Source organism: Alexandromys fortis, unplaced genomic scaffold (genome assembly GCF_014885135.2).
Source record: "Alexandromys fortis isolate MF-2015 unplaced genomic scaffold, M_Fortis_MF-2015_v1.1 scaffold_9, whole genome shotgun sequence".
Lineage (NCBI taxonomy): Eukaryota > Metazoa > Chordata > Mammalia > Rodentia > Cricetidae > Alexandromys > Alexandromys fortis.
The window spans coordinates 11,236,430-11,259,748 of NW_026067892.1; the positions used below are offsets into that span (position 1 = coordinate 11,236,430).

Consider the following 23,319-nt stretch of genomic DNA (forward strand, 5'->3'; position numbering starts at 1 on the left):
TGTATTTTCTTGTACAGTTCCCTTCCCTTACTGTAGTTTCAGTTATTTCTGACTATCTATGATCTGGAAATTCCACACGGGATATTCTAGAAATAGATAACATTTAAGTTTTGAATTGCATGCCCATCTGAGTGGCATGACCCTTCTTGGGATATGAATAATACTGTTTTTTTTTCTGGTATGTCCACACCATATGCACAACCCACCAGTTGGAGACCACCATCTCGGTTGTCAGGTAGACTCAAGTTCCACAGAGCTTACACTTGAGGACCCTGAAGCAGTAGCTTAATGCTGCATGACAAGGCCCACAGCATTCACCTGGCTTTATCACCTCACCCGGGTGTTGTGACAGTCCATGTCATTGCAAGAGGCTTGAGTACAATCAGAAGGTATTGATGGATCATACTTGCTACAATAAATTTAGTCGTAGTGTGGTTTTTAATTGTTCCTTTTATTATTACCTGTTAATTGTTAATCTCTTACTCTGTTGAATTTATAGATTAAGCTTTATGTTAGGGGTTGATATGCAGGGAAGAGTTGGCATAGCCAGGGTGTGGTAGTACCTGCACATCGCCCGTCTGTCTGTGGCCTTGTAGACTGGGGTGGGGGTGTTTCACATAAGCGTTCAAAGTCAAAAGGGGCAGTGAACATCTGTTTGTGGTTCCCCAGCCTGCTATTTCTTTGCAAACCCCAGGCGTGCTAACAATATGTGTTTTTGGTTAAATTTTGGTGTCCTCCCCAGTTCCAAAACCTGGTTCATTCTATTTTGGTCCTAATTACAGAAATTTTCCTGTTGTTGTTTGGATGTACTTTGAGGTTCTGTCCTGGAGAGCTTGTCCTGAGTAGAGGCGTGTCCTGAAAGGAACACCTATAGTAGAAGGCCTTTGCTTCAGGGAGCTGACGCTTGGGGATTCTTGTGGTGTAGAAGTACATCCAGTCAAAGCTCCCCCCCCCCCCCCGCCATATGGACTTAGGAAAATATTTGAAATGCTACATATTCCTACCCCAAGAAACTCTTGAATGTCAATTTTCTTTCAAAACTTGCTGTATTTGCTTCTTTGCTCCTTTATTTCCATGAAAGTGTCAGTGAGTACATTCCTTTTCAACCCTTTTTAGCCTCGAGTAAAGACTTTGTACTGACTCGGCAGATATGTCACCAAGAACACTGGCTGTTTGGTTTATGTCCTTAGGTTTGGATGTCCGTTTTATTCTGCTGGAGAAAACCCTTCAGACTCTCCAGCTGGGGTCGACCAGTTGTTTAGAATTCAGTTTTACTTCTTTTAGTGCTTTAGTATTGACCTATCTCCAAGTGAGACAGCTTACTCCATAGAGCACAGAGGCTTTCTCCGTGGCAGCGTCTGCTGAGTGTGCATTGACTGCGTGGGATTGGTACAGTAAGGGAGTAGAAAGGATTAGTGTCGGTGGCTGATGTGGCAAACTGCCACCATTCTAGCGGCCCAGCATGGATTTCATTTGTCATCTTACAGTTCTGAGGTTAGAAGTTTGCAGTGGATCTCCCTGAAGTTAAGGTGTTAGCAGCCGTCACCCCCAAAGGCTGTAGGAATCCTGCCCTTCTTTGATTTCCAATTCTGGAAGTCACATGTATTCTTTCTCTGGTGGCCCCCACCTCCTCTTTTCTGACTTCTACATTTGTGTCTTCCCATCTCCTTTGTTGTCATGCTGTTGTGCATTCTGACCCTCCTATTTCGTTATTACAAGGATGTGGTGACATTGGCCTATTCAGACAACCCAGGGCGCTCTTTCTGTCTCAGGTTGCTGATCTATTGATGATCACATAACCTCAAATCCCAGAGGGTAGGACATGGGCATCTTTATTATTTCAACCCCATCACACACTAAATATTTTTATTTCTTCTTAGCTCGTATTTCAGTATGTTTCCTCTAATTGTCTTCAGAACTCCCAGGCATGTATATTCTGGGAGTTTTGTTGTTTTGGTAAAAAAAATGTTGGTAAAAATAATCACTTACACATAGGTAGCTGTGAGATTTGAGTTGAAGAAAGAAAAGTTTAAATTTTATCAGTTGTTGCTTCCACCCGTCAGATTCGTAGCAGGTGTTTGTCAAAACTTAATGACAAAGTGTCATTCTTCAGGGATAGCTCCGTCCCACTTCTTACTTTTTACATCATTTTAAAAAGTGCTGGGGCAGGGGGCTGGAGAGATGGCTCAGTGGTGAAGGGCATTGCCTGCTCTTCCAAAGGTCCTGGGTTCAATTCCCAGCAACCATATGGTGGCTCAGGCATACACACAGAAAGAATATTTTATATATAATAAATAAATAAATAAATAAATAAATAAATATTTTTTAAAAAAGTGCTGTGGGCATGTGCCTGTGAAAACACGTCATTCCACATGCACATAAGCATATATACACGCGTGTGTATGCATTCATCTGTACATACACCCGCATATACACACATACACATATCCTCATACACAAACACCAATGCATGTGCACGCACCTATCCATAAGCACATTACACATGTGTGTGTGGTTAAATGGACACATGCATATAAATACATATGTGTGCACATATACACATTATATGCACAAACACATGCAAACAGGCTACACAGAGCAGGTGTTTGGTTCACCGTATCTTGTGGACTTCAGTGCTCTGCTTCTGAGACTTTGCCTATCCGGTTATCTATGACTCCATCCTTGCATCTCCATTGGAAAAGATTCAGCTTGAGACTTGACAACAATGTGCTGTTCGCTCTGTCCCTTCCCTCCTCTCAAATTCTCCACTTACCACCACAGCCCCGTTAAAATGTCTGCAGGTCACAGGATGTTTCAGGACACAGGCGGGGGACTTGGGCTTCCTGTTTTTGACTGCCTATAGCTAGGAAGGGGCTCTAGGCAACTCACATGAAGTTTAAAATGGGACTGTGTTCTCGCTGTACCAATCCCTTTATCTCACGTGAGGGTTACTGTTGGCCTTGACCTCTGCCATCATTGCTTATTCTTACATTGCTCTGTTTCCCCTCGTGTGGGTGAATGGAAGAGGGGGTTAAAATAGTGGGAGAGATCAGCTGAGATCCCCAGACAGCATTTACTATTGACATAAAGCACGGCCCTCACCTCAGAGAGAGTAAGTTTATTCTCAAACTGAACATGAGTGACTTAACCTCGGAACATGGATTCAGGCTGCCCCAGGAAATGGTTTCATGAAGTTCTTTGTAGTTACAGAACCAACACCTGTTACCAAAATACCATCTCAAGTGCTTTGGTGGATGGGTTACATCAAAGGGGGGAATCTCTGCTATGGTCTCAGATGCTATCTGAGAACATTCTTTGGTTGGGGTTGGTGGAATCTAAGTTGATACATCACGAAAGGCGTCACCCCAATAATCACAAGGATGTTAGGTCAGACATAGGATGATCAGTGGATTAATAGGATTTAAAGATAACCCAAACTTTGCAAGTCTCAACATTAAATTAGTTCTAGCCAAAATAGCCAATATAGGCATAACATTTTTCTTCCTGGAAACTGCAGTTCACACGAGCATAAAACTTAACCAGCTTAGAAGTGGGCAATGCCGGATGTGCCCTGATGCCTGCGATCCATTACAGCTGGGAAGTGTGGGGAACACAGACTATGGCTTTGCTCTCGGGGTTCATTCTTGCAGCTTTGTTACCGTGGAAGGGCAGGGCCACTATCATCTCAGCATGGAGACAGGGACTCGTGGGTCTTCACTTAATCCAATGCCGTGTAATTGATGAGATTTCATACCTCATGCTTCATTCACTTTGCATCCCAGATGAGGCCAGGGTGGCGCTGTTTTTACCTTTGCGTTCATAGCACTGGTTTTCTAGGGTTTTGAATATTTATGCATTGAAATGAAGAAAGTATTTTAAATGTGTACATTTTCTCTTTTATTTATTCACAGCTGCCGCTGAAGGAAAAGGCAGAAGCGGGGAAGACTTTTTTCAGAAGGTGAGTGATGTCTCACTCTCGTCTGGCTTGGGCATGCATGGGGAAATAGCCTTGGGTCCGCAGCTCCATCAGAGATGGCGGGCTGATTTTTCATACCCATTTCAACACAGACCTGCCCTGTCTGTTTGCTTTGCTGTACTCCAGATCCTCCCACCCAAGCCATGTCTGGCCTAGAGGTGGGTGGGTGTCCTGAAAAGCTGTCCATCTTTGTGGTGAGCATAACATGGGTGGGGTCTGTAACCAATGCAAGGTGTCTCTTGAAACCTGCTTGGTTGTCATTGGCTACCATGCCCGTTCTTTCCTGACCATCCCCTGAAGGTTCTGGCCTTCAGTGAGGCCAGTTGGGCTAGTCATGCATGCACCAAGGGGAACTATGGTCAGACCCAGTGGAGACAATGGTGAGATATTAGGAATGTTGGCTGATAATTCTGAGTTCTCGTCCTTCAGATATCTTTCATATGGGAGGATGACTTTTCTTTTGAAAAGATGGATTGTAGTCTATAATTTTCTACATTTTATCCTTTTTTGCACTCATACCCCCGTGTTTGATTCAGAAACCATGTCTGGAGAGGCAGCCATGGCAGGGGGTGCTGGGGCTGCCCATGAGGTTAAGCAGTTCTGGAGAGGGTCGTTGGAGAGTCTCCATTCTCTTGTCTCCCGGGCAGTCTGTTTTTGGTGGTGGGGTGGGGGTGTCAAGTTTGTTGTTCATCTGTGTTTCCATCCAAGGGTTTTAAAAACAGGCTTCCTCACATCTGGGGCTCAAATCGGCTCTTCATGTTGAAAATATTCTTTCTTACCTTCTGTAGCCTATGTGCTAGAGAGACCCAAACCAGCTGGGCAAGCGTGCTTCCTTAGAGGACTGTGTGGCACCTGCTGGCATGCTCATGCATGTACGGTCAAAGCAGGAGCTCAACACAGGGCGGGGACCTGGAGGCAGGAGCTGGTGCAGAGGCCATGGAGGAGGGCTGCTTATGGGCCTGCCTTCCTTCTTTCAAGAGGGAGGAACCAGGCCCCAGTCACAATCAAGTTAAAGCAAAACCCAACTCCAACAGTGTGGTAGTTTGAATGTAACTGGCCCCCTTCATCTCATAGGGAGTGGCACTATTAGGAGGCGTAGCCTTGTTGGAGTAGGTGTGGTCTTGTTGGAGGAATTATGACACTAAGGAGGCAGGTTTGAGGGCTCATATATGCTCAAGCCACACCCAATGGGAAAGTCCACTCTTTGTTGCCTTCTGATAAAGATGTAGCCAGCCCCATGTCTGCCTGTAGGCTGCCATTCTCCCCGCCATGATGATAACGGACAACTTCTGAAAATGTAAGCTTCCACCTCAGTTAAATGTGTTCCTCTATAAGAGTTGCCATGGTCATGGTGTCCCTTTACAGCAGTAGAAACCTTAACTAAGACAAATAGTATCAATAACTAAGATTCCAGTGTCTGGGTTTCCTTCATGATCTCCTGGGCTCCTCCAGAAGCTTGGTCACAGCACACACAGCTTGTCTCATAGGCTCAGGATGGCTTTACTCCATGACTGCTGCTGTCCTTGGCCATAGTCCCATGGTACGGGCAGCTCCAAAGTGCTGGGGGCTGAATCTTTTCTAATAATCTCTCCTGGGCTCCCCTCAGGGACTCTACCCTTCCACCTGGTACCAAGCCTTAGCTTCTCTCTATAACCCCTTCAGCCCTAGGACGTCACTGAAGCTACAGCTTCACCAATGACCCCCTCTGACCTCTCACGGTGCCAAGCCTCAACTGCTCCCCATGAGCCCTTCATACCTTCAAAACCAGTACAATCTGGGGGGACTCTTTTGATGTGTTCAGCTTCCAGCACTAGATACAGCTAGATACTACAATAGGACTTCTGTGTGCTGGTCCTTCCCAGAAGACTTCACTTCAGTGATACTGGTCTCTTGTTAATCCCTGCTGATTCTTCAGCCCCACCTGACCAGAACCGTGCATTCTTAACTCAAAATATCAAACAGCTCTGATAGTCCCTGCTTCCCTCTAAAGCTTCCCAAACCAGGTCTCCATCATCTGCAGATCTCTCAATATTTCATCTTCTAAGTTCCTACAGAACAGCTCACCAGGCATTGACTACTCAGTGGCTTTTCTAGACCAAAGTTCCAGAGTCCTTCTGCAATCCTCCCTGAAACTTGGTCAGGTCTGTCACAGCAAAACCCTGTTACCCCGTTACCAGTTTCTGTCTTTAGGGTTACTGGTGTGCTGTGATCAAACACCATGACCGAAGGCAACTTGGGAAGGGAAGGATTTATTTTTGCTGACATTTCTACATCACAGTTCATCATCGATGGTATTTAAGTCAAGAGCTCACACAGGCAGGAACCTGGAGGCTGGAGCTGATGCAGAAACCATGCAGGAGCGCTGCTTACTGGCCTGATCATTTTGGTTCAGTCAGCCTGCTTATTTAGAGCATCCCCCTGCCCAGGGGTGTGACGACACCTTCAGTCAGATGTTGGACCCTCCCACATCAACCTCTAAGAGAATATAGGCTTGTCTACAGCCTGTTTTATGGAGGTTGTTTCTTACTTGAGGTTCCCTTCTCTCATATGACTATAACTTGTATCAAGTTGATATAAAACTAGCCAGCACATTCTTCATAGGAGATTAGGAGCTCTGCTTCCTCTTCTCTCTATGGTGACATCTTAACTTATTACTTTTGAAGTGACTGTGTTTCTAAATAGGATCCCAGGGGTTAGGAATTCAGTGTATAGCATTCTTGAGGGATAAACTTAAACCTCTTCACCTTTTAATGGAGGAAATGATTTTGGCGAAAATTTTTCAGTCACAGAGAAAATGACTGAAATAGCAAATGCTGTTTATTAAATTTGTATATTCAGTTTGATTGACAGATTTCAACTGCCTGTCATTTATTCTTTTCTCTCTTGTTATTGTTAAGTCATCTCAAAATTGTCTAGAATAAAAATGTCATGAATGTGAACAAGGAAGTGAATTAACCTGTGATCTCATATATTATGTTGAAAGAGATCTGTAGATATCTTTTTAAAAAGCTTTATATTTAATTTTTTTGTTTTTACATCCCAACCAAAGTTTCCCCTCTCCTTCTCCCACTTCTTCCCCTCCTCCACTCTTCCTCTGTCTCTCTTCAGATATGGGCAGGCCTTCTATGGATATCAGCCAGCCACAGTGTATCAAGTTCCAGTGAGACTAGGCACCTCCTCTTCTCTTAAGGCTGGATGAGGCCATCTGGTGGGAGAAATAGGTCCCCTGCTCTCACTCTTAGGAGTTTCACAAGAAGACCAAGTTTATACAACTGTAACATATATGCAGAGATCCTAGGTTAGTCCCATGAAGGCTCCCTGCTTGTTGTTCAGACTCTGTGAGTCCCTCTGAGCCCAGGCTAGTTGGTTTTGTGAGTTTTATTGAGGTGTCCTTGACCCCTCTGGCTCCTACAGGAGCTTCCTCTCCCCCTTCTGCAGGATTCCCAGGACTTGGCCTAATGTTTGACTGGTGGGTTTGCATCTGTTTCCATCAGTTGCTGGTGAAGACTCTCTGATGACAGTTGAACGAGGCATCATACTATGAGTATAGCAGAATATAATTAGGAATCATTTCATTGACTTTTTTTTCCCCAGTCATGTTAGGTTCTATCCTAGGTCTCTGGGGTATCCTAGCCCTCAGGGATGAGCTCCTGTTAGCAGAGGCCTTTTGTTCATTTCCCTGCTGCCCATACCCAAAATAAACACACAGCAACTGTATTAATTGTGTTGTAATATCCACAGCGGGCTGCATCCCGCCACCTGGCTAGCTTTACCCAAAATAATTACACGGAAACTGTATTCTTCTAAACGCTGCTTGGCCCATTAGCTCTAGCCTCTTACTGGCTAACTCTCACATCTTGATTAACCCATATCTAATAATCTGGGTAGCACCACGAGGTGGTGGCTTACCGGTAAGATCTTAACCTGCATCCATCTCGGAGAGGAGAGCTATGCGACTGCCTGGAGAGGAGAGGCATGGCATCCGCCTGACTTGGCTTTCTTTCTCCCAGAATTCTGTTCTGTCTACTCCACCCACCTAAGGGCTGGCCTATCAAATGGGCCAAGGCAGTTTCTTTATTAACCAATGAAATCACCTACATCATAATTGCAGTACTGTTTGGCCAATAGCTTAGACGTATTTTTAACTAGCTCTTACATCTTAAATTAGCCCATTTCTATTAATCTATGTATCGCCACATGGTTGTGGCCTACCAGCAAGTTTCTGTCCAATGTCCAGCATCTGTCTTCTGCTGCGGTTGCATGGCTTCTTCCTGACTCTGCCTTCTCTCCTCCTCTGTCTGCTTGAAATTCCCACTTTGCTCTACTCTGCTAAGCTACTGGCTGAAACAGCTTCTTCTCAAGGGATGGATCTGCACCAGGGCCAGTCATTAGTTGATCACTCCCACATTGTCTGTGCCATCTTTACCCCAGCATATCTTACAGGCAGAGCATATTATAGGTTGAAGGGCTTGCGGCTGGGTTGATGTCCCAGTTCCTCCACTAGAAGTCTTGACTGATTACAGGAGATGGTCACTTAGAGTGGACATTGCTACTGAATAGTGGGAGGGGATTGAAAGGAGTGGGGGATAAGAAGAGGAGGAATCAGGTTGGAGGAGGATGGAGGGAGAGAGCACTAGGAGAGACAGCTGGAGTCCAGGGGCATCTTTGACCATGAGCTAGAAATTTAGAACTCATCTCATGGAAACTCTCAGGAATCTATGAGGGTGACCATGGCTATGTCTCCTAGCAATAGGGGATATGGAATTTTTGTCTTTACATGTGTATGTGAAAGTGATTTTCAGTATTGACAGGGCTATAGATTCAACTATTTGCATTAGATGCATTCGTGGTGTGTGTGTGTGTGTGTGTGTGTGTGTGTGTGTGAGAGAGAGAGAGAGAGAGAGAGAGAGAGAGAGAGAGAGAGAGAAAGCATGTTTTACAAAGTTCTCTAGCAACTTTGTCTTCTGTTCCTTGGCTCTGTCTCTTCTTTACAAAGGAGGGAGTGGCTCAGTTTATCAAGGCTCCCTCTAGTTCCTTTGCCACGCCTAATAGCAACTTTCATCTCAACACATGGAAATGATCTTCCAGGTTGTTTTTTTTTCCTTGTGGTTTTTTTTTTACAGGGGGAGGCAATTATTCATGGCTTACTCATTGTCTATCCTGTGTCCTTTTCATCTTTCCCCTTGTGAAAATGATCCTCATCATACCATTCTTGGCAAGGAAATACCTTACAGTGTATAAGGTGGGTTTGGGCGCCCTGATGTATTCTCATTGTGACCCACCAGAGCCAAAGGCTATTAGGTGCTTGTGTCCTGATGGCTGAAGAAGATGAAGTCCATCTGGCATCTCTGTAGCCTTTAATGGCTACATCAAGAAGTCCCTCGGCACTGGGGTATCCATAGAACCCTTCCCAAAGTATTCATACATCACATATTTTAAATAAAGGAGCATTTTGTAATTGAAATCACATATTGGCTGTCTCTTTGGAAATTGACCAATAAGCTGTGCCTTGCTGCAAGAGCTAATGATGTGGCTAACTTGAAAGAGATACTCCTGGGCTAATGATGAATTTCTGTATCACCCCCAGACTCCTGCCTTTTAGGAACACAGATTGTTTTGACATTGGAAACTGGAAAGTTAGACAGTGTGGACCTTAAAGGAAAGCTTGGTCCCCTGAACCCCAAAACAAGTAGGTAAATTAATTGCCTTAAATGGGACAACCTTAGTTTTTAGTTGTGGTGGTAGAGGTGATAAAATTTATGTTGTGTGAACCACTGGCAATTATTCTGTTCATGTTGGCTGACCATACGCCTCTAGTTTTGTCTTATTTAAAAGTATATTCAGTTGACTGTTGGTTCTCAAGGTGCCTTTTCAAATTCTGAGACTTTATGCTTAAATGTAGGTTTCATTTTTTTTAATGTGTCTGTGTGCATCTGTGTATGGGCATTTGTGTGTTGAGTGCAGTGCCTACAGAATCCAGAAGAGGACGTTGGATCCCCTGGAGCTGGAGTTATGGGGAGTTGTGAGTTGTTGGCCATGGGTGCTGGGAACTGTACTGGGGTTGTATATGGGCAGGAAGTATTCTTAACTGCTGTGGGATATTTCCAGCTCCCACTAATAATATTTCATCCACACGTGTATGTGTGTGTGTGTGTGAAAGAGAGAGAGACAGAGACAGAGAGAGACACACAGAGAGAGACAGAGAGCAAACAACACACAGAGAATTCAGTACAATATGTGTAAATGGTCTGTTTTCCTTAATAATGACAGGGGAACATTTTATTACTTTATGCTTCTCTAAGTAACTTGACCCTTGAATTAAATGATTGAATATCCTGGGTGCCATTATCTGATGTCAAATACTTAGTAGTTTTGGCTTTCCTATACTGGCTCTTTTTGCAGCTTAAAAAAATTTATTTGGATGGAAATTTCTTCCTGAAAAGGAGTGGTTGTGGTTATTTTTGTGGTTGAGAAATGGATTTGGCCATATTTCCTTTTGATTTTTTTTGCTCACCTTATTTATTTTTTTCTTGGTGAAAGGAGAGTGGTCTAGAGACGCACGGGCATGCCTTCCTTTCCTTTGTATTGCTTGAGGACTTTTGTCACCCGTGGTTTCTGCTGTTTGCTGTCAACATGGTAGCATCAAAGGAATGAGAGCCCTGAGCAGGAGATGAAGCTGTGGACAGGTGCATCAGAGAGCCCTCTGGCTTTCTTCCTTGAGTTCTCCATTAGTTGCTGTTTTGGAAGAAGATGAAAAACTACATTCCCATGAGTCTCATTACTCTAGAATTCCTGGGGAACTTTAATCTCCCTTGAAGAAAAGAACTTGATGCTTTGGGCCCTGGGTGCTGTTTTCGTAAGCAGATCATCAGTGGTGGGTGCTGTTGGGGAGGCTTGTGGTGTGGCCTGCTCCCCAGATCTGGAGGTTTGGAGAGGATGAGCTCTTAGCGCCATCCAGAGAGAGAGAGAGAGAGAGAGAGAGAGAGAGAGAGAGAGAGAGAGAGAGAGAGAGAGAGAGAGAGAAGCAAACTGGAGGCAGTCGTGTTTCTCAAGGCTTAATGGGAACACGGATATGTGTGTTTTTTTTTTTCCACTTTGAGAACCTCTTTGTGTTATCCTTTTCATCTGACACTATGACTTGTTCCCTTGTGAGCTGGGAATCCCAAATCCTTCCTATTCGATGGGTCTCTTGGAAACACTAAAGAAGAGGCAAACTGGGCTTCCAAAGAGCATCAGTCTGAGGGACAAGGCCCTTAGCAGGTGGCCCTGGAGTAGAAGAGAGAGTGCTGGCTTCCACTGGACTAAGAACCACTTGCAGACACTGCCTCCTTCCTTGGCAGCCATGACTGTGGAGGGAAAGGGGTTCCCATGTGTCTCCTGTCCTTGGGTATCACACTTAGGAGAAGGGACTTGTGGGTGTCATGCGTGTGTGAGGAATGCACAGATGGGAAATGCTGGGTATGTTCTTGTTTCCACTCGAGACTTCAAGACCTCTTTGACCTGTGTTGAGTAGGACTTTAGTTTTCAGAAAGTGCCTTCTTTAAGGGTATAGTTGGTCTGCTGAGTGGAAGAAGAGAAGGAAGGCTCCAGGCAGGGCTCGGATAGGGTTACAGTGTCTTCCAGATGCTCAACCCCAGGCACTTAGTGTCTGATGGCAGCTCGGTGGAAAGACACCTTTGGCCAAGGAATCAATGGGAGCCTTTGCAATGCCAGGGCAAGAGGCAAGGATGCCCCTTCCTGCATTTTTTTTTTCTTTCAGAAACAGGTTAAATGTTATCAGCTAATTTCCTGTGAGCTAATGATGGTTTCTAGTTCTTCGCCGGGAAGTCATAAGGACTAGCGGAAAGATTTGAATCTAGAAATGTCAGCCAATCATCTGTCCCACCCATTGTTTCCTCGGAGGAATGTAAGAACTGAGAACAGTTACAGATGCTGTTCTTCTGGTGGCTCACCCCTCAAACACCACACATGGTTGCCTATAGCTGAAGGAAGCTGGGCTATATAGTGAGCACTAGGCTAGCCTGGACTACGTTGTCAAGCCTGGTCTCAAAAACGAAACCAAACCAAAACCAAGACCACAAACCAAATCAAAACGACCTTCAGAATTGCCACATACTTTGCAGTAAAGCTTGCTTTGCCGATAATGTTGGCCGTTGGCCCTGGAACACATGCCTGCCGGGAAGACGCTCTGGCTCTGACTCTTTATTAGCTTGGGATTAGGAACATACAAGCACCTACTTCCTGAATAACTATGGCAAAGATTATTTTTAATGAGCCTTTGCAGCATGAGTTCTCAGCTATTGTGATACCTTTATTATATTTTGAGCCATAAAATCGCCAAGTTCAGAATGATAGCTATAAAATAAATAGTTACCACATTTAACTAAGTTCTGATCCTTCTGTGATATGTCACTTAAAAATGTATTTTCAGGGAGGAAAAAAAAAAGTTGGAAGTTTTGGCCGTTGCAGTTTATCTCTGGCCCTGTTTTATGGAAAGGAAGCAAAACTTTGTGAGAAATGGATACAGATGATTCAGATTTGGCAAGGTGTGGGGAATCGGGCTCTGTTTGTAAGATTAAAGGATTGCTGGCTATCATCTGAGCATACGTTACAATTAGCATTAAACCACCAGTGCAATGATAAATGTGCACCAAGCGGCCAGGCCAAGCGTGTTTGAGGTCCAGCAGCCTGAGCAGGGAATCACTGCTCAGCCATCTTCCAGCATCATCTTCCAGCTGAATCACTGACCGGAATTCTTGTTGCTGCTTTTCCCATTTCTCCAATCCTGAAGTTAAAAGTTGGAGGTAACTTGAACCCCCAGAGCAGTGCTGTGAGTCTACCAATGGGATTTTAACCTGTGATGCGCCAGCTGGAGGTTCTGGTTCAGCTGTCCTGGTTAGGAAAGCATGGATGGACGCTGGTTCTTTCAAAGGTGGTCAGGCAACTTTAAGCCAGGGTCGGGAGCCACCCAGATGGAGTGTGGATAATGGCAGAGACGGAGTTTACATCCGCGTGTAAAGTGAAAGAATTATGTAGTCATGTGCATAATTAATCAATTAATTATATATATAAAATTATACAACTTATTTATTGTACATGTGTCGTTTGCTCACAACTTAAACTGTGTGTTCAGCTTTATTCTCTTAGAATTCCATGTTCCAAGGCTGGGAGCTGGCTTAGTGGATACAACACATGCCCAGAACCCCTGGAGCGAGGGTGACTTGGGGACTGTGGGGGAGGTTTACATGAAGATAAAGAGGCAGATATAAAGGAAGAGGGTGAAGAATCTTAGTAAGATGTAGCAGAATGATGAGGAGCAGTAGGCGAGGATGGGAGGGGGTGGGATGAGTTTATTGCTTCTTACAGAAGATGGCGGGGGTATAATAGCTACCGCAGAGGTGTTTTGGAGGGCAAAGCAGCATTTTATCGACTGTGTTGACTTTGAAGTTGAGGTGGAATGTTAGAGATGACATTCCGGGGAGAACGTGGGGATGGAGATAGGATTTCACCAGGAGTGGACGGATGCTCCAGGGGCAATGGGAAGAGATGCGTAGGTAGAGTGGTCCATGAAGATGGACTTTTTTTTTCCTTAGTTGTCTCTTTAATCTTACAGAAAATAGCCAATGTGCTTTAAGCTAAGTAATGATGAACTTTTCAAAAGGCCATTTGAAAAACAACGGCTAAAATTAGGCTGTGCTCAGTGGTGTTGTAGGGTACTTGCTTCATATAATTGAGGTCCTAAGTTCAATCACCAGTCCTGCTGCCAAGGGAGGGGGGGGGAAGGTAGGGAGGGAGGGAGAGGGGAGGGAGGGGGGAGAGAGAGAGTTGTTTTTTTTTTCTTTGCAAAGACTGGATCTGAATTGGAATCACTGGAGTCATAATTAAAGGGAGAAAAACATCGATTATTTGGCTTTTGTTACCCCTTCCATCCATCTTCCTGTCTCAGGTTCCACAATCTTTCAGCTTCTCTTCCCTCTTTTCGTCTGGGTGCTCCTGAGACACCTCTTGTGAATAAGGCATTACATGTAGGTTCACAGACTAGAGAGTCCCCTATTGCAGAGAGTGCGTATGTCAGTCTGAACAGCTAGGTCTCGAACTGGTGACACAAGGAGAGGCGTGAGAATGCTCGGTGGCTCCACATACCGTGGGAGCCGTAGCTTATTGTCCTGCAAAGTGCACAGGTCGGAGAAAGCAGAAGGCAGCTCAGCAACAGGGTTCCTCCTCCTCCTTGCATGCTGGCGGCTCCGGAGTCATCAGCTTTGGCGTAGAGAAGTTTGCCTTGCTCTGGAATCTCTCTCCTTCCCTTTCTCTCCCCTCCCCCTCCCCTGTTTAATGCAGTTGACAAACACACAGGGCTGTGATATTCAATAGGATACTTAGATAGCTGTAGACATTGGGATGTAGTTAAATGAAGCCAGTTGGTCCTGCTAAAATTGTTTTTGTAGCGGGACTCTTAAGACGCTATCTTGGCAACCTTTGAGATACAGTAAATAGCTGGGATGTGTAACCACGAGGCACAGCGGATCTTAGCTTCTTTCTCCTGTCTAATTAAAATGGCGTTTTAGGTCTGGAGATGTAGCTCCATGGGCAGAGTTCCAGGTTCAATCCCCAGCACCATACAAACCAGGCATAGTGGTGCACACATTTAATTCCAGCACCCTGGAGGCAAAGGCAAGAGAATCAGGGGTTTAAAGCCATTGCAAGTTTGAGGCCAGCCTGGATTGCGTAAGATCCTCTCTCAAAATAAATAAACAAATTCTATTGTTTTTGTGTATACAAAAGTAAAAGACATCCATTCTAAAAGAATTTTGGGTCAGTTTTGGGTCAGAGGTTCAGCTCATGTGAGAGGCATGCGGTCCTTCCTGTGTTTTCCAAGGCTTCAATTTTCCTTGAACTTCTCGGTGAGAGAGGTAACGAGAGATCTTTGGTGGTGGGAGCAGACCACCAAAATTAGCTCCAAAATTAATTTCTCTTGAGCATGATATAGAGAAACAGAGTCAGACCCTGCAAAGGGTTCCTTCTTATTCCTGAACCTCACACCCAACTCTTGGCTAAGGAAGACCCAGATAGTTGTTATTTTTCATTAAAAATAAGCCAGCCTGATCTTGCATCCCCTTTTCTGCTGGAAGCAACAACGTCCAGTGAACTAAGCAGCCCATGTATCATACAAAGGATTGCGTTGAAGACAGATTTGCACCTAAGCTGTCCTTGTTGCTCTGGTTTTCTGTCCAGTGTCACCTGTGTCGTGACAATGTGACAAAATCTGTCAACAGCAACATTCACTGTGGATGCATTGACTGGATACTAAGGGTGCTGCTTGTATAAAAGCAAAGCTGGTATTGCCATAGAGTGCTTGGACCAAAATGTTTGCCAACAAGCAAGCTACCGTGGGATAATGAAACATGCATAGTTTTCTTTTTTTTTCTTTTTTGATTTATTTATTTATTATATATACAGTATTCTGCCTGCATGTATTCCTGTGGGCCAGAAGAGGGCACCAGACCTCATTACAGATGGTTGTGAGCCACCATCTGGTTGCTGGGAATTGAACTCAGGACCTCTGGAAGAGCAGCCAGTGCTCTTATCCTCTGAGCCATCTCTCCAGCCCCCATGCATAGTTTTCAAAGGAGGCTGTAGTTTAGCTTCTTTATCGGCAGTGTTACAAGCAAAATAGAGTCCAAAGAAACGACTCCCTTTCCCACTGAGGATCTTTGCACACACATCTGATGAACGTCTGTTGAATTGTAACTTGCTTAATATAGCCATGGAATAAAACGTCACTCAGTTTGAGCTTGGTGAACAAGTGAAGGAAATGGTAAACTTTTTTTGAGTTAGAGGAGATGGCTTACTAGGTAAAACGGCTGTAGCCAAACATGGGGACCTGAGTGTTGGGTCTCCATCCGTGGAAAAAATCAGGTGTGGTGGTGCATGCTTACAGCCCAAGCACTGAAGCGGGGAGGGCTGAGAGAGCTGGAACCCTGGAAATTACTGGGCAGCCAGCTTAGTCAGTTTGTGAGTTCCAGATTCAGTGAGAGACTGTCTCAGAAAATTCAAATAAATAAATTAGATAAATTAATAAACACATAAGGCGGGGAGCAATTGAGGAAGACATGGGGCATAGAACTCTGACCCTCACACATGCACGACATCACACTACACCACACATCCACACGCACGTGTGTGTGTGCACACGCGCACGCACACGCTCCAGAATTTTTCTTTGAACTTCTTAGTGTGTTGTTAGTACTGGGTTGAACCTTGAGAATGCAAATGTAAACAAGTCCATCACAGACGCTAACATGGGGTGAGTGGAAATTTGACTGTAGGATAGAGACAGAATCCATGAAAATATACAAACACGGGCATCTACCCCTTTTAACACAGGAGAGAGGTAGGTGTGGGTTTATGAGATGAACGACCACATCAAATGGAGAGGAACTCTTGAGTTAGTTTTTAAAAAGTAAGCTGGTGGGATATGTATGTGCTTTTTTTTTCTTTGAATAGACGGAAAGTTTTAAGTATTTCAGTTTCAGAAAGTGAGGCATTGCCTTCTAGCTTAGACCAAAACATTAAAGAGGCCTTACCTATTAAGAATATAATCGCCTTTTCCCTGAATTGTCTTACTTGGAATCCCACAGTTCCTCTGAACAGTGATATATTTCTCAGAGCCTAGCCTTGGAGGGAAGAGTGAGATTTCTCCTCTCTTCTCCTCTCGTGTTCCATTCCACCACCTGTCATGTCAAGGCCGCCCGTAGATGATTTCTTTTTATAGAGTACCCAGAGATGGGGAGGGATGTACGCCAACCCAAACAGTCTGATCCTGAGGAAATGATCTGGCGAAACTCTGGGCAGATGACTGCTATTCCTCATTTGCGCACTGAATGGGTCCTGTTTGTCTGAGGCCGGTCCTGGGGCTGGGATCTGAGATCCTTTCTTGTTGGGATGATTTCAGAGGTTGACGCAGATGTTGCCCTTCCTAGGGCCAGGGAAGGACTTGGACCCAGCTTCTACATTGACTCTTTTCTTTCTCTTCTTGTTGTGATTATTTTAGGGGTTGATACAGATGTTGCTTTTCCTAGGGTCAGGGCAGGACTTGGCCCCCACCCTCTACGTGTTGTGGAGAGGAAGGGTGGGTGGAGCCTGCGTGCCTCCTGCCTCTGGCTACTCAGAGACTGAGTCACCACTACAGAGACTTAACGGCTTGTGTCTTGAGGTTGTGGCGATCCAACAGAGCTACCACTGGACCTTCAGGAAGCCATGTCCATCCACCCTCTCTAAAGAAGAAGGAGCTGACCTGGGCTCAGCCTCCTGCTCCCAAGAGGAGAGCTCCATCAAGCAACTTGGTCATAAAATTATAGCAAAGTACACACAGCAGAACACAACATTTTAATCAGTTTTAAGTGGGCAGTCTCGGAGCATGAAGTGCCTTCACCAGAGTGTTCCATTTAAGAGGTTCTTTCTGTGAGCAAGCAACCCACCCTCTTCTATTCTGATATTTAGACAGCCATATGTGTACAGGGGCAATCTTAAAATTGAGCCTACATACAGAACTGGTTAGCAGAAAAAGCAAACTGTGACGTTGTAGGGGGTGTCACAAATGTGGGCTAACCCTGAGATAGCCAGGGCTGTGAGAGGCTGGCATTGCAAGTGAAGAAATCCCAGTTACTCTACAGCAGGTGCTAAGTATTGTTAACTACCCTGTGGTACCAGCTGCCTTGAAAGGCAGCTAGGGAGGTCTGTGCTCTGTGAGTGGCAAGCTGGGCTCTGGGCTTCAGGATAAGTGGAACCGTCTTAGCCCTGAGGTGTGGAGACTTCCAGGGTCAAGAGCTGGATTTCGCTCTGCATAGATCCCAGCCCATCTTCCCTGGGACATTTATTCAGTCCATGTGTGCTGTGTTCTAGGACATAAAACAATGACGCTGGACAGGGAGAGGAAGAGGTCACAGAGATGATTTCGAGGCTGGCTTTCTTCCTGGAATGTTGTGGAACTTGGCCTGTAACAAGTTCCTGGTGACTTGAGGACATCTGCAGACATTCTGTGCAGACTGACTTGTCGTCATTGCTTCAGGGAAGCCACTCAGTCCACTGCCTGCCCAAGCCTCCATGATGGACATCACCCTAGCCCCATGTGCTCCAGAAACATGGACCATCCCTCCTTATCTCTCTTAAACCATCATGCCTACAAGTGTCATTTACTAATACCTAGGTCAACCAGTTGTCCCTTCCTAGATGCCAGTGAGTAAAGTTTTGTGCATTTAAACCCCTTTAAGCTAACCATTTCTTAAAGGTAAACCGAATTTCCCATTAGAAATTGGGGAGTTGAAGTCCCTGTGGTTGGTTGGGCCTCCAGAGGTTTTGTGGCATTTCACAGACAAGTCGGGACATGAACACTGAAGGGCGGGATGGTACTCTTGCTCATATGGCAGCCGCATACATCCTAGAGAGTTTGGCTCCGTGCAGTGATTGTGTAACCAGTTTGGAACTCTTCTCTGATTGCAATACTCTGATTGCTGTCTTTTCCCTCTGCGTCTTCTGTGGCCCAAGTGCGTAGTAGATATTTCCTGAAGCAGCTCCCTCTACAGTTGTCTGTCGCCACCAGACCCTCAGGGGCATCTTCAGTCACATTCACATCTGGCCTAGGCTAGGCTAAGTTGAACCATGTGATTCCGGCATTCGTAGAGCGAATTCTGAACGGCAGGAGTTTTATAGCGCATCATCATAGCCCTTCTTGCAGAAAGGGATGCACAACGGATTAGCAATCAACGCCTAGAAATACGGACTAAAAATAAGTGCAAGAGAAAGGGATAGCTGGAAATACCTGGAGGTGAGGGGCAGGAAGTTTGCACACAGAATCTAAACTTCCCCGGTGGCCAGAGCTACAGAGAAAACCTACGAGAGTCGTAGGTGCAGAATGTGGAACATGGACCAGTGGCTCTGGAAGGCCACAGGCTTGACTGCAGCACAAGCTGGACATATGTCATCTTTCTCAAGGAGACCCTGGCATTTGTACCGCAGCAGGACTTGTCTCCGGAGCAGCCACCCGCCAATCGCCAAGACCTGGCTCCCATTAGATCTTTTGCTTTTCCTTTTACTTATATTTTGAAGGCAGGGTCTTACGTCACTGGAACTAGCCTCACATTTGCTACGTACGCAAAGATGACCTTGAGTTTCACATTTCCTTGCTTCTGCCTCTCAAGTGCTGGAATTACAGATACTGTGTCTTCATACTTAACAGTTTACACAGTGCCGCTTCTGAAACCCGCGGCTTCACGTACACAAGCAAGCACTGTGCCGGCTGGGCTGCATCCCCTAGCCCATGGATCTTGTTCTAAGTGTAGGATGTGATAATACACTTGCTTCTTATTATGTGACAATATAACTGAAAATAATTCTACCAAACCTAGATGAAAAATTGTCTAGGATAAGCCTTATACGATCACGAGACAACTTCCGTGAATGCTGTTTCTCAATGCTGAGTCATGCGGGGTTCTCATCTGGCTCTGTTATTGATTTTCTTATTACTGATAGTTCTGGTCCTGTCAACACTTACAGTGCATACTTCACGTTCTTTCCCAGGTCCCTGCCATGAGTCAGGTGCGAGAGAGTCCTTAATCCTTGCACAAGCTTTGTGCTTTAAAGGAAAAAACATGGCCACAGTACTTCTCGCGACCCACGTGGGACCACGTGGCCGCTAGAACCTGTGCGCCTGGCACTGGCTGCTGCTGCCTGAGAGCGAGAGCGGTCGTATAAAGGAGTTGGCCTAGCTCTTGGGATCAAGGTGACGAAAAGTCCACCCTTTCTCGTATCAGCTTGGACAGAGTGCAGTGCACAGACCCGCCTACTCCCAGGCCCGGGAGCCTCTGGTTTTCGTTAGAAACATGTGTGTTCCAGGCAAGCTCTGTTTGGGGCATTCCACAGCCCGTGCCTTTTAAGACTCTGGGGAGGTTGTCTGTCCAGGGCCACCTGAGCGCGATTGAAACAACCAGATAAGGGCAGTGTTTTCTTTCTTTGACTTTTAAATGTTCTTAGTCTTTGAAAATATAATTGAATTCAACTCGGTTAATGTTGTTAGGAGGGCAAGTCTTCTAAGAAGAAACTGAAGTCATTCTGTACATAAAGACATCTGAAACCTGATAATACTTCTCCGGTGTCCTCCTAGATTAGAAACTGAAGTTAAAAGCAATTGTGTAGAATACTGAGGTCTGCCACCAAACCGCACGGAGCACGTGTTCAAAGCAGCAATAAGGTTACACGTAGGCTTTAAGCGAGAGCCAAAATTATTTGTAAAAATTTGTTTCAGTTTTAATCATCTCTACTTGTGTGTATCTCTGTGTGGTTATGTGCAGCTGAATGCAGGTGCTTGCAGAGACCAGCAGAGGGCGTCAGATCTGTTTGAGCTGGAATTGTAGGTGGTTGTGAGCCGCCTGACCTGAAAGCTGGGAACCAAACTTAAGGTCTTTAGGCTCATATTCTGAAGAGTTCACTCTGGTGTCTGGACAGAAAGCTGGCCCCCCTCTCTGCTACCTCTAAGCCCTATCCCCCACCCCCACCCCATGGTCTTTGCCGCAGCCACTGTGGTTCAGTTCACAAGAGGGAAGCTAAAAGCATGCTTTCTTCTCCAGGAGGGATAGGCACACAGCTTCGAGCTTTACTGTCCCATTGGCAGGTGTTTGCTTTTCCAGGATGACCAAACATGCTTTCAGAAATTGCCAGGAGTTGCTAGGCAGAGTTCAACAAATACAGAGGCCATTGCCGGCCTCCCACTGGAGGCTTCTCCGTTGAAGAGGTTTTGTGACGCTGCCTGGAGAATCTGCGAGCCCTATTTCTGTTTGAACTTGGAACAAGGGATGCTTTTGCCAGCTATCCTGTTGGCATACTGAGGCAGTCGTGAAGTTGAAGTTAGTTCCCCAAGAAGCCAGTTGACTGCCTTTAAGCAAGGGCACGCTGTCATTGTCCAAGATTTCGGGCCAGTTCACTTGGCCCTCGCTAAGGTGACTAAGAACTGTCCAAAGTAAACAGCTCTAGGAGCCAGCGCTGGCTCTGTTCCCATCTCCTGGGATCATTGGCCTGTCCTGCTGAGCATTCCCTCATCCTATCTTCCTATTCCCTTGGCAAGGGAGAACGTTCTTAGACACCCAGGTACAGTTAGCGTTTGCTGCAGTGAGTTTTCTAGATATATTTGGAGCAGTGCTGGAAACCCTGGAGAAACACAGTTTTCTGGAATAGCAATTAGATGTCAGAATGGTGTGTCTTGATGTCTGCCCGTTGCGACCTTTGGTTGTCTGTGGGTCTGTTTGTTTTGGTTTCATTGCCTCCAGGGCAACTTCTCCTGAGAAGAGTGTCGTACCCTTTATTAACACATGGCAAATGCAGGCGAGTTCTGAAGGCTGGCTGTTTCACCGGCAGGACTTCCAATGTGTCAGTCAGGCTGAGGGCAGCTCGCTAGTAAACAGAACCTGCCAGCCCCCAGTCTTTCCAAGAGGTCATCAGAGCATGAATGAGAAGGTCACCCTGATCTGTAAGAGGTGGGAAAGCCAATCCATTTGCATGTGTTGGTGTCCTCATTGCTCACGGGTGGAGGCTGGAGGAGGTTGTCAGGCACTTCCTGCTGTATAATTTGCCGCTTGAAGCTAGGCTGGCAGCTAGCAAGCTCCACTCATCCTCCAGTTTCTGCTACCCACAATGCTCGTTTATAGGTGTGTATAGCCTTGCCTGGCCTTTTTCTTTTCTTCCATTTTTTTGGGGGGGCGGTGTATGCTGGAGATTCAAATTTCTTTCTTCATGTTTGCGCAGAAAATGCTCTGACCCAAGAAGCCATCTCCCCAGCCCCCAAGCCTACTCTCGTCTGGGCTGCAGTTTTCCACAGTACAGTCCCAGAATTTGCTCTGTCATGATTCCTCTTGTCAGATGTAGCGTGTCACATGTCATGACTCTCACAGCTCCTTGTAAGAAGGCTTTATGTACAGTCTGGCAGCTGAGGTTCCTTGTCCATTGGGCAATCATTGCCTAGAAAGGAGCCCGTGACAATGACTGTAAAGACTGATTACCTCTGCGTGAACTCACATTGCCCTTCAATCCTTTTAGTTAGTCTCATGTGTCTGGAACGTTTCGATAGAGGAAAGTTGTGATCTAGGCATGCTTCCTATACAGAACTTCCCAGAAGTCCCAGCTAAGTATCTAACATTGCAAGAAATTGCTTTCAGTACTTTTTTGGACACACACACAGACCCACACACAATGTATACATATATATTCCTCTATGCATGCAGAGCACATATATCAATATTATGTGTGCATGTCCTCAGGTGTGTAGGATTACATATGTATGTATATGCATGTGCAGACCTATGGATGTGTGTGTGTCGAGGCCTGAGGTGGACATCGGGTATCTTCCTTGACACCTTCTCATCTTAGATATTGACCCAGGGTCCGGTCTGTCTCTGAGCCTGGAGCTTTTGGCATGTCTGGCTAGCCAGCTTGCTGTAGGGATTCCCTTTCTGTATCTCCCATGTGGTATCCCATCCATCCGACAGTCACTGTAGGTTCTGGGGAAGCTGAACATTGGTTCTCACAGTGTTTTCAATACTTTTTGACTTTTAAGTAAACATGAACACACACACACACACACTATTCTGTATATAAACCTACTATGTACCTACTTAGAATATGCAAAGAAAAGTCATAAAATAATTGAATGTAGCATTCTGACCCTTTTCTGTAAGTATCCGATTTCACTGGTAGCGCTGGTCAGCCCCCACTCAATGGAGGAGGTTTGAAGGGTTAAGAATGCCACTCCATGCATTCCCCGCACCTCCTTCCATCCTCCTCCTCTTCCCCATGGCACTGAACTTTCTTGAGTTGTAAGTAGACTTGGTCGGGGAAAGTAGGGCTAATTTTGAGTTCAGATAACTGCCTTTGAGACCCGACCAAGTGTACCCCTACTCTTTCATTAGGGTGCATTTCCGGTATTGGCAATGACCAGACATTTCTGGCTTAACTTTTTTTTTTTTTTTTAAATTAATCCTCTCATTTATTTTACTTCTCAGCCACAGTTTCCCCGCCCACCTCTCCTCCGGCTTACCCCATCCCCTTTCCTTCTACTCCTTCCCTCCATCCATTTCTCCATCTCCTAGGTCAGTCCCATGCTGGCTCTCTGTCTGTCCAGAGTCTGTCAGCTCCCAGCAGCTCAGGTCAGCTGTCTCTGTTGTTCCCCCCCCCCATCGTTTATGACCTTGACACCCCACCCCCCTACAGCCCTCCCCCTCTCTTCAACTGCACTCCCAGAGTTCAGCCCAGTGCTTGGCTGTGGATCTCTGCATCTGCTTCCATCAGTTACTGGATGA

At 45.6% G+C, this 23,319-nt stretch overlaps 1 protein-coding gene across 4 annotated transcripts in view; it reads left to right on the top strand.

Annotated features, from left to right (window-relative positions):
- Bicc1 (BicC family RNA binding protein 1) overlaps positions 1 to 23,319 on the top strand; it is a 214,439-nt gene that overhangs the window by 73,571 nt on the left and 117,549 nt on the right. For all 4 annotated transcript variants that reach the window (XM_050140516.1, XM_050140524.1, XM_050140534.1 and 1 more), the window contains exon 2: positions 3,912 to 3,958. In XM_050140516.1, coding sequence (XP_049996473.1) covers positions 3,912 to 3,958 — 47 coding nt within the window. The remainder of the gene's footprint in view (positions 1 to 3,911; positions 3,959 to 23,319) is intronic.